The sequence below is a fragment of the Cardiocondyla obscurior genome, linkage group LG03 (genome assembly GCF_019399895.1).
Source record: "Cardiocondyla obscurior isolate alpha-2009 linkage group LG03, Cobs3.1, whole genome shotgun sequence".
NCBI lineage: Eukaryota > Metazoa > Arthropoda > Insecta > Hymenoptera > Formicidae > Cardiocondyla > Cardiocondyla obscurior.
In genome coordinates this window covers 7,935,165-7,946,679 of record NC_091866.1, presented here as the reverse complement: position 1 = coordinate 7,946,679, position 11,515 = coordinate 7,935,165, and the positions used below count along the sequence as shown (strand labels likewise).

Below are 11,515 nucleotides of genomic sequence, written 5' to 3'. Positions count from 1 at the left end.
ATACTTACCGTCAGAAGTGGCGTTCGTGGTGCTGCGACTGCGGCTAGCGTACATTATCTTGGCGTGGGGTGCGTTGAATCTCACACGAAGCGCGCGCGTAGATGTTTCGCAGAGCACCGGTCACCGAGAACTGAGGGAAAATGCGCCGCGCAGAGAACCGAACTCGGAATCGCGGCTTCCACGCGACAGATACAGAAACTCGTCCGTGTGAAGCCAGCGCTTCGGCTGCCGTCGGATAAAAGAAAAGGCCAGAGCTATACCCTGTCTGTTCTACTCTTTCGCGGCGTCGCCGGCAGTTATCGCAGATCCGCGAAGACTTTTCTCGCTTCGAATATTTTATAATTTAATAATGTCTGACTTAAATTATAAAATATTCGAAGCGAGAAAAGGCTTCGCGGATCTGCGATAACTGCCGGCGACGCCGCGAAAGAGTAGGACAGACAGGGTATAGCTGTGGCCTTTTCTTCTATCCGACGGCAGCCGAAGCGCTGGCTTCACACGGACGAGTCTCTACATCTGTACGCGTGGAAGCCGCGATTCCGAGTTGGGCTCTCTGGCGTATGGTGACAGGGAGTAGGGACGTTCGACAGTTGTCACACTGCGTACTTGTCATCCGCCACGACCGCCGCCACATTCCGGTGGCTGTCAGCGCGAGGGTCGGTTTATCTCAATCATCGTTTATTCTCCTTTGAGTTCTGTTGGAAATCCATTGGCAGAGTAACGTCGTTCTCGAGGAGACCGACAATTCGTGGTTTCGATTAGTCTTTTTCTGGAATATCATTCTAAAAAAATCTCAATGTGGCTGTCGTCTTATCACTTAGGTAAGTGATTTTATAGCTACGGAATTTTCCTCGATCTTGCTTAAATCTGCTCACTTCTTGTGCGTAATATTCTCAGATTCGCGAGAAAGGGTTACGTTGTAATAGAGAACGTCGTGAAAGATGTTGGCCGGCAGCCAACTGCAACGTAGTCACATGTATTGCCATTCTTTGGGCTGGTTTAATGTTTTGATACATTGAAAAACGAGCATTGAACGAACGTGGACCTCGAGTTGCCGCGTGGGGAGTGAGGTGATGATGCAAAATAACTCCAAGACTAGAGAAATGTTTATCGTTCGAGCATTGGAAAAGATTCTGGCCGATCGAGATGTCAAAAGATCTCATCTCTCCCAGCTTAGGAAGTCCTGCGAGTCTGCTCTTGGTAAAAAGAAAGCTTTTAAACAGTACACATTTCATTATATATTGCTAATAGCTGTAGTAGTTACTAGTTAAATTTATTGATTACTTTTTTTTTTTTATTATCACAGAGGACCTACGAAATGAGATCAAAGATGTGCCAGCTGTGCAAGGTGAAGAGGTTACTTCGAATGCCCTGCCACAGCCCAAGAGTGACTCAAATGTTATTACTGCTGAGAAGTATTTTTTACCATTTGAGTTAGCATGTCAGAGCAAGTCACCACGTATTGTGGTCACAGCATTAGACTGCTTGCAAAAATTAATTGCTTATGGTCATCTTACTGGCAATGTGCCAGATTCAACAGAACCTAACAAGTTGCTGATTGTACGCATTGTCGAGACAATCTGTGGTTGTTTTACCGGTCCACAGACTGATGAAGGTGTACAGCTGCAGATTATTAAAGCTCTGCTAACTGTAATGACAAGCCAGCATGTGGAAGTACACGAAGGCACAGTGCTGTTGACAATTCGTACAGTTTACAATGTTTACCTGGCATCACGTAATTTGGTAAATCAGACAACAGCTCGTGCAACTCTCACACAGATGATCAATGTGATTTTTGCACGAATGGAGACTCAAGCAGAAGAAGAAAATGTTAAGATTGATGGAGATCATCAGCAAGAAGTTCCTGTTATACCAAATGGCGAAGTTGAAACTGACCAAAGTCCGGAAAATACTTTGAATAATGATACAGTTGATTCTCATATAATTGTCAAGAGTATTCTTGATGATGTAGTAAAATCTGTAGTGCCATTGGAAGAAGAAGTAAGTTTGGAGAACGGTAGTCCAGAGGATAATGGTGATGAGGTAACCGCCGAGAACGATAACATGGTAACTGCCAAATTCACACATGTGCTGCAAAAAGATGCATTTTTGGTATTTCGAGCTCTCTGCAAGCTTTCTATGAAACCGCTGCCGGATGGTACTCCTGATCCAAGATCACACGAGCTCCGTTCTAAGATCCTGTCGCTTCAATTACTTCTGGGAATTTTGCAAAATGCTGGTCCCGTATTACGTTCTAATGAAATGTTTGTTATCGCCATTAAACAGTACTTGTGCGTTGCACTGTCGAAAAACGGTGTGTCTTCAGTGCCAGAAGTGTTCGAGCTGTCATTGGCGCTGTTCCTGGCGCTTCTCGCACGTTTTAAGATGCATCTTAAGATGCAAATTGAGGTATTTTTTAAGGAGATCTTTATGAATATTCTCGAGACCTCTAGCAGCTCCTTTGAGCATAAGTGGATGGTGATACACGCACTTACGAGGATCTGTGCGGATGCTCAGAGCGTCGTCGATATTTATGTTAACTACGATTGCGATCTTTCGGCAGCAAATCTTTTTGAAAGGCTTGTCAATGATCTGTCTAAGATCGCTCAGGGTCGTCAAGCTTTGGAGTTAGGTGCATCGCCAAATCAGGTATGTTAAAAAAAGATAAATGATAGAATAAATGTAGTATTCGTTACGGAAAATTTTTTTTTAAGCGAGTAATAGTTTTGTTCCTAATATTAGTATCTTACTTTTGCAGGAAAAATCCATGCGCATACGTGGTCTAGAGTGCCTTGTATCTATTCTGAAGTGTATGGTGGAATGGAGTCGGGATCTTTACGTAAATCCTAGCGTGCCAGCGGATCAACAGCCATTGTCAGATCCGTCGGATACAACACCGGAGACTCCACTGCCACGTTATGGTAGCGCTGGCAGTCTTTCGTCGGCTAATTCTAGTCTGACTGGTAACAAGGAGGTTCCAGATTCTCCAGAGCAGTATGAAGTACAAAAACAACAAAAGGAAGTGTGGGAGACTGGTATAGAGATCTTTAGTCGAAAACCTGGCAAGGGTGTGCAGTACTTGCAGGAACAAGGACTGCTCGGTACTTTGCCAGAGGATGTGGCCAGGTGGTTGCATTTAGACGAACGACTGGACAAAACCGCAATCGGGGACTTTTTAGGCGATCATAATCATAATCAGGTAATGAGAAGAAAATATTTGAAATAATAAATAAACCAACTAATAGATATTCTAAAACATTTGATAAGTTTTAATGATATAATTATTTTGATAATTTATTTAAATAATTGATTTTATTATATTATTTGTTTAGGTCATGTATCATTACATCGATCAAATGAATTTTGCTGAACGCGATCTGGTAACTGCACTCAGGTATTTCCTAGAGGGTTTTCGACTGCCCGGCGAAGCACAGAAGATCGATCGATTAATGGAAAAATTCGCCAGTCGTTACTGCGAATGTAATCCTAACAATGGTCTTTTTACGAGTGCAGATACAGCCTACGTTCTCGGGTTTTCAATCATAATGTTGACCACTGATTTGCACTCGCCGCAGGTTAAAAATAAAATGACCAAAGAACAATACATTAAGTACGTAAATTATTTTTTTAAAGTTAATTAAATTAAAATGTTTTATATTTTTATTGTTTTTGATACTAAATTAATTTCTTTAACTATAAATGTGAAAAGTAAATTTGTATTCTTATTTATCAGACTTAATCGACGCATCAGTGACAATGAGGATCTTCCTGAAGAATATTTATCTAGGATTTACGATGAGATTGCTGGCAATGAGATTAAAATGAAATCGAATCCTAATAACAGTCGGCTTACTGGCAAACAGTTGATATCTAGTGAAAAGAAGCGACGATTATTATGGAACATGGAAATGGAAGTGATTTCTACGGCGGCAAAGAATTTGATGGAATCTGTTAGTCATGTTCAAGCACCATTCACCACAGCGAAACATTTAGAGCATGTACGTCCGATGTTCAAAATGGCCTGGACACCATTTCTCGCTGCATTTAGCGTTGGACTTCAAGATTGTGACGATCCAGAAATTGCGTCACTCTGTTTGGATGGTATTAGGTGAGAAAACATTTTTTATGTAGAAAAATGGAGGAAACAATTTACAATTTATGCTTTTCTTTATTTTATATTATTATATTTCATATTTTAGGTGTGCTATTCGTATCGCCTGCATCTTTCATATGAGCCTCGAACGCGATGCCTATGTGCAAGCTTTAGCGAGATTCACTTTGTTAACAGCAAACTCTCCTATTACTGAAATGAAGGCGAAAAACATCGATACTATTAAAACTCTTATTACAGTAGCTCACACTGATGGCAATTACCTAGGCAGCTCGTGGCTCGATGTCGTCAAATGCATCTCTCAATTGGAGTTGGCACAACTAATAGGTACAGGAGTGCGGCCACAATTGCTGGGGCCACCATCAAAACCGCATTTCCCCTCGCCATTAGCGAACTTTGGTAATCTTACGCACTCTGGCAGTTCGCACCAGAGCAACAATCTTAATTTAAGCTCATTGGACCCCAGCGTAAAGGAGTCTATTGGCGAAACCAGCTCGCAGAGCGTTGTAGTGGCCGTTGATCGTATCTTTACCGGCTCGACGAGACTCGACGGTGATGCTATTGTTGAATTCGTCAAAGCTCTCTGCCAGGTCTTTTTTTTTTTTAATTAAATCAACGATTATAATATAATATAAGACTGTATAATGAATAACAATAATAATTTTCAGGTATCTCTCGAGGAACTGGCACACCCTACACAACCGCGTATGTTCTCTCTTACGAAGATTGTCGAGATTTCGTACTACAATATGGGTCGTATTAGGCTGCAATGGTCGAGGATTTGGCAAGTCCTCGGCGATCATTTTGATAGAGTAGGATGCAGTCCGCGACAAGATATCGCATTTTTTGCAGTGGATTCATTGAGACAGCTGGCCACTAAGTTTATCGAGAAAGGCGAGTTTGCCAATTTCAGATTCCAAAAAGATTTCTTAAGGCCATTCGAGCACATCATGAAAAAGAATAGGTAATATAATTTAGTTTTTTTAATTATGCTTTTTTTTTTGTAGTTTAATTATATTATAATCCGACATTTGTTATGTGTAACGTGTATTTATGTATTAAACGTCTTTGATTACGTTAATTCAATATAATTTAGATCTCCTGTGATTCGAGATATGGTTGTGAGGTGCGTAGCGCAAATTGTTCATTCGCAAGCACCGAATATTAGATCTGGTTGGAAGAACATTTTCAGCGTCTTTCACCATGCAGCTAGTGATCGTGACGAATCCGTTGTCGAATTGGCCTTTTCTATGACCGGCAAGATTATTAGTAAGTAAGAGGCAATAATAAATGCGATTTTATTGTTAACACCAATTTTTTTTTTTTTTTATATTAGGATATATTTTAAATGTATTATGTTAATTCTAATAATGTTATTATATAATTTGTGTATTATAGACGAGTTGTATGCAGACGACTTCAGTATCATGGTAGATTCTTTCCAAGATGCCGTTAAATGTCTGAGCGAGTTTGCGTGCAACGCTTCTTTCCCAGATACTAGTATGGAGGCAATTCGATTAATACGTTCTTGTGCTTCTTACATTGATGCGAATCCTAATCTGTTTGCCGAGGGTATGATGGACGACAGTGGAATGGTTTCCGAAGAAGACCGAGCCTGGGTACCACCATTGTCTTTACTCATTTATTTTTCACTGATTTATTTTACATTCTTTCCTTTTTTTCTTTTCTTTTTTTTTTTTTTTTTTTTTTAGGTGAGAGGGTGGTTCCCGCTGCTGTTTGAATTATCCTGCGTTGTGAGTAGATGTAAGTTGGATGTTAGAACGCGCGCACTGACTGTGCTTTTTGACGTCGTAAAAACCCATGGAGCGTCCTTCAAGCCTCATTGGTGGAAAGATCTTTTCCAAGTTCTTTTTAGGATCTTTGATAACATGAAGTTGCCCGAACAGCATACAGAGGTTTGTACAATTTTAAACATAAAAAAAGAAAGACAAAAATTTGTATTTTTTTATTAAGTATCTGAACATCTAGATTCGCGAGCGAAGTTTTACACATAAACGATTTATTAAATTGTAGAAAGCTGAATGGATGACAACAACGTGTAATCATGCGCTATATGCCATTGTGGATGTATTCTCGCAGTTTTACGATACTTTGGGTCCTTTGTTACTGGAGCAGCTTTATTTCCAGCTTCTCTGGTGCGTCCAGCAGGACAACGAACAGTTAGCACGATCAGGTACAAATTGTCTGGAAAATTTAGTCATCAGCAATGGTATTAAATTCGACGAACAAACCTGGGAGAAGACTTGTCGATGTGTTCTGGATATTTTCGAGAGCACTCTACCGTCCGCGTTGCTCACGTGGAAGCCGCATTCACAGAACAAGGAATCTGATCTCGACGTGATCACTGGCGAATCTGATGGTCTTCACGTTGGTATTCTGAAAAGAAGCAATAGCGCACAGAGTTTGAACACCGAGATTTTGCCGAAAACGAAGCTGTTCTCTGCATTGCAAATAAAATGTGTAGTTCAGCTTGAGTTAATACAGACCATCGATAATATCGTTTTTTATCCAGCAACTTCGCGCAAAGAGGATCAAGAGAATCTTGCGCTCGCGCAGGCTGACATGTTGAACGGCAAATCGTCGGAACTTGTAAAGTAAGTATTCTTTGCTATGTCAATTATTTTTTATTTAATAATATACAATTAATTTGGTGATTTTTAGAGCCGGTGCTGATCAGCAGAAAGAAGAACAAGGAATGTATTGTGCCCTAACAACTAATCATCTCTTGCAGTTAGTTGAATGTTTGTTGCGATCACATCGGTTTGCTAAGAGTTTTAATTCGGATCACGAGCAGCGCAATGTTTTGTGGAAGGCCAGTTTTCGTGGCAATATGAAACCGAATCTGTTAAAGCAGGAGACGCAATCGCTTGCGTGTGCGTTACGTATTCTTTTTAAAATGTACAGCGACGAGGCGCATCGCGCTGACTGGTCAAAGGTCGAGGCGCGACTGGTTGAAGTAGCATGCGAGGCTTTGGAATATTTTCTAGCGCTTGCCAACGAGGCCCACCGTGACGCTTGGACTCCGATTCTGTTGCTATTGCTTACGCGGATTCTCAAGATGAGCGATAATCGTTTTGCGGTCCACGCCTCCACCTGTTATCCTTCTCTTTGCGAAGTTATGTGCTTTGATCTTAAGCCCGAACTCAGGTCGGTATTACGCAGATTTTTCCTCAGGATCGGGCCAGTTTTCAGAATCACACAACAGTAGTGGCGGGCCGGCGAGTAGCGATAGGTATTCGGGGATTGTTTTGAACACGGAGTCGACTGAATTGCCGCAAGAGAAACGATGTCGTTTACTCTCTTCGTCCTGGCAATAGGAATTGTAATTAAATGTAAAGCGTGCAGTTAGATACTTTGGCTTATGTTAAATAATTTACATACGATCCAACGATTTCCGTTTAAACTTGTATACTGCATTAAATGCACTTAGATTTTTCGCGTTATTTTACATTAAAATTGACGCACTGATTTGCCATCACTTTATATACACGTAGCGTACTTAACGTCTAAATGTGACTCAAACTTTATTATATGCTACGGTAATTTGAGCGTATTGTGATAATATATTATTAATACAAATTTTTAATATAATTGAATAGTGTTTTACCGATTAACATTTTATTTGTATTAATTATTAATACGAATAATGTTCTGGTCATATCCCACGTTTAGCATTAAATGCGTGAAAAGAATGCACATACTTATGCACGTGTTGGTATCGCAGAAATCATTGGATTGTACGCAAACAAAATTTAACGTTATGTGTACACGCGTTGTGTAATATAACGGGAGTTACGTATACACTGACAATGTGAACGGGAAATTGGGAATTGGCAATCCTTATTCAATCAAAACTCGAGTATAAGATTTCAATTTTTGATAGGTGTTTGTGTAGATTATTTTATTTTACTTTCCTGTTTAAAAATGTCTTGAGGAAATCACTAGCTGCTCATTTATTTATAATGAGGTCTGACTTTGAAGATCTGACAATTTTAATCGAGAAAATACGAGTTTTGTCAATCGCTGATTCATTTAATTGTTAGCTTTTCTTTTCACGTCATTTTACTTAAACTTAAATGGAGTTATAAAAAAAAAAATATTGAAAGAGAGGAAAAGAGAGGACTCTCTCGGATTTACACAAGTCCTGAGAAGCCGTGAGATATGTATACATTATAAATAGCGATTGGATAGTTTCATGTTGCAGAATGATAGTCTTTATATAATTTCATAGAAGGAGGAAATGAGGGGAGCAAAAGAGAGAGAATGTGTGTATATGAATGAAAGAGAGGGACGAACAATTGTCAATACGTAGATGATTTCCTAAAACATTCGGAAAACGATGTTGTCATCGACATTAGAATCATTGCATATGTATCATTGTGTCGAAACAAAATGATATAACGCTTAAATAACTTATACATAAATAACAATTTTGTGTGACGTCGTTCGAGATATTATTTAAATAAAATAAAACCCGATAAGCAAAGTTCATATTTTCTGGTCACAAGATTCTATCCTCTCTCCTGCTTTTTACCAGGTCACATGTTTAGCGGGAATAAATTAATACATTTCATGGTAGAACATAGAGGCCCGCGGAGTATGCGAATACATTCGTTGTATGTAGGGTTGTCATCTGTAAAATTATTAAACCCGGAAAAAAAACTCGAAAACCCCGGATTTTTTTATTTGAAACCCGGACATTTTTCAAATATATTTTTTGTTGAAATTTTCATATTTTAACTTAATAAAATAAACATTTAAATAAGTAGTTCAATAGTTTTTTTTATTAAACACATTAAAATGACACACCTATAGTGTATATATATATAATGTATTTCGTAAGTTTTTTTACAGGACAAAATCTACGCGTGTGCAAAATTTAAAGATCGGAGAGTAGGCCCGTTATCTATACAATTACCTAAATATTTTATATACATTATATGGTTTGGCAATAAATTCTTAACTGCAACAAGTTATATTCATTTTATGACTAGACTTTTGCAACTTTAAAGTGAAAAAACAAATTTATTTCTAATATTATAACTGGCTCTTCTTAGTCTTTGATATGCTGACCTTTCGATCTTTCAAATTAATCACAACAACTGTGATATTATCTGCAGATCCTCTATAAAAAATATGGAAAAGAACAATTATATTAAACATTCCCATCTGTTTTATGTATTACATGTATATCTGAATTTTACAAGATCAAAAATTATACCTGTAGAAACTCTCTAACGTAATACTTTTTGCACCAAAATGTGGTTCATTGATACGTTCTTTGATAAAAGCCACTGCTTCTTCATTTGAAAACGTATCCCATAGGCCATCAGACGCTAATATTATGAACATAGGGTTGTGGTCACTCAAATCAAATGTTAAAATATCCGGATCAGCAATTACTAGCTTTTTATCTTTCAAAGGATAATCTCCCAATGCACGAGAAGTCGCTAATATGCCAGCGACTCTCCATACACCATCAAAAGTTACCAACCCACCAGCTTTATTTATTCTTCTTTTCTCTCTTTCCTAAAAACAATTTATGAATAAATATTAATAGGATCTTTTCCTTTATTGTTAATTTACATTAAAATAATATAAAATAAATGCAAAAACGACAGATACTTGTTGAGGTTTGTGATCGAAAGATAAAGGAATAGCGTTGCCCCTTTCATCACACATTACTCCTCTAGAATCTCCAACATTTGCTACAATCAATTTATTATCTTCCAAAAGCGCAATTAAAGCAGTTGTACCTAAAATAAAAAAATAATATTATGTTTTGGTATAAGAAATCGGGAGTCAGGTAAGCACAAAAATGTACCAGCCACATCCATATTTTTCTTAGCCGTTTCGATTATTAATCTATCCACTGCTAGAACTTCATCTGTTAAAAGCTTGCCATAGTTAATCTTTTTCCCTTCAATGTAATTCATCAGGTTTACTTTAGGTACTTGCTTCTCGTTTAGTCTACAAGGTCTGACCTGTAAGTAAACAAAAGTAGCGCCCAAAAACAAGCAATATTTTATAAACTTTTTAAAACTTCTATTCAAATTTCTTTTACATATGTAAAATGTTCTATTATGTTTCTACCTCTCTCGTAATCGGCGTTATGCTTTCCAGTTTATTTAATAATTCTGGATCAGTTACTTCGATAGCTTTCTTTATGCAATCATCTGTTAAGGATGTACTGGCAGTTTTTCGAAAAGATTTTTTTCGTTCTGGAAGTTGTTCATCTTTTTTGTCATCATCTGTCTTTTTTTCTGTCTCTTTTAAAAATAATTCATTTCTAGTTGTCGTTTTGCCAGCCAACAAATTTTTTAATTCAATAACTTTTTTATTAATATTAGAGATAAGTTTATCGCGAGCATAATTTGCTGCAAGCTAGAAAAAAAAAGATGTGTATTTTTATTTTAGTAATATATAAATAAAGTATAATAAATAATTAATTAAATACCTCGCCACCATGGCCATCAAATATTGCAAATAAAGAAACTCCAGTATTATTCATGTCATCATTCACCACAAAACGATCTTCCATCCGAGCTCTATGTCCTTGCACTGCATAAGCAGCAATGTGATCTTGTTTTAATTCCCAACTATGTTTTGTTCCAACATTTGCTGTATTATTAACTAAAAATTTAAATGTAGACACCTAGAAAGTAAGGTTTGGTTAGTTTTTACGTTTTTATACCAAGATTGGTTTTTGTATTTAAACTAGATTTTCAATAAATTAATCAAAACTGTTTAAAATAAAATGTTATGCATTTAATATAACGTGCTCTTAAAATTTATTAGCACCTTTGATGTAGTACGTCCCAAAGTATACTGAATTTTTCCTAAGAATGCTCTACTCCAGATATCCACTGCTTGTATGTAAAACAAAATAATTGCCAAAATCACGCCACATATCAGCACTTCTGGCTTCAAAACATAAAATCGCATAATCCTGTACAGGTGGCCCAAGGAAGCGTTAATCCCAACATTTAATCCTGTAGGAATGCTCACGCTAAACTTGGACATGAGCTTCATGTGCGATACATACGTCTGCAGACAAAAATTATATTTTTAAACGGTTTATATAAATAATTTAAAAATGTGGTTTTATTTTTAAAGTACAACACTAAATAGAGTTTGATTCTTTTTTTTAACCTTTTTTTACGCAGTATTATTTCTTCACCTGATACAAAATTCGATCCTCAAACTCGTCGTCCATAATATTTTAACAGTTTTGGAATTGCCTTTGAATTAGTGGCCAGTCGTCGGAATTGATTTTTCCAATTAGTGTCAAGCTTTTTCTTTATACCACTCCAAACAGAACGGTTATGAATCTGCACAAGCATGATGTAAGCAATGCAAGCAATGGCAGTTCTTCAGGTTCTT

The 11,515-nt window shown here is 37.5% G+C and overlaps 2 protein-coding genes across 3 annotated transcripts; one reads left to right on the top strand and one right to left on the bottom strand.

Moving 5' to 3' along the window:
* Positions 1-614: 614 nt before the first annotated feature.
* LOC139101416 (brefeldin A-inhibited guanine nucleotide-exchange protein 1-like) lies at positions 615-8,618 on the top strand. The gene is made up of 13 exons (XM_070654548.1): positions 615-821; positions 898-1,200; positions 1,307-2,649; positions 2,759-3,199; positions 3,333-3,610; positions 3,734-4,108; positions 4,200-4,701; positions 4,780-5,075; positions 5,208-5,380; positions 5,510-5,730; positions 5,824-6,027; positions 6,146-6,726; positions 6,794-8,618. Exons 2-13 carry the CDS (start codon positions 1,074-1,076, stop codon positions 7,338-7,340), a joined length of 5,088 nt encoding a protein of 1,695 aa, XP_070510649.1. The 5' UTR covers positions 615-821; positions 898-1,073; the 3' UTR covers positions 7,341-8,618.
* Positions 8,619-8,894: 276 nt separating this feature from the next.
* Positions 8,895-11,515, bottom strand: LOC139101417 (protein phosphatase 1L). Of its 2 annotated transcripts, none has more exons than XM_070654550.1 (8): positions 11,285-11,515; positions 10,934-11,179; positions 10,590-10,787; positions 10,226-10,516; positions 9,957-10,116; positions 9,758-9,888; positions 9,354-9,661; positions 8,895-9,257 (listed from the first exon to the last, which is right to left on the bottom strand). In XM_070654550.1, the coding sequence occupies exons 2-8, from the start codon at positions 11,162-11,164 to the stop codon at positions 9,170-9,172; spliced, it is 1,407 nt and encodes a 468-aa protein (XP_070510651.1). In that variant the 5' UTR covers positions 11,165-11,179; positions 11,285-11,515; the 3' UTR covers positions 8,895-9,169. The 2 variants fall into 2 exon arrangements, with proteins under 2 accessions (XP_070510651.1, XP_070510650.1); XM_070654549.1 differs by having other exon boundaries at positions 11,313-11,515.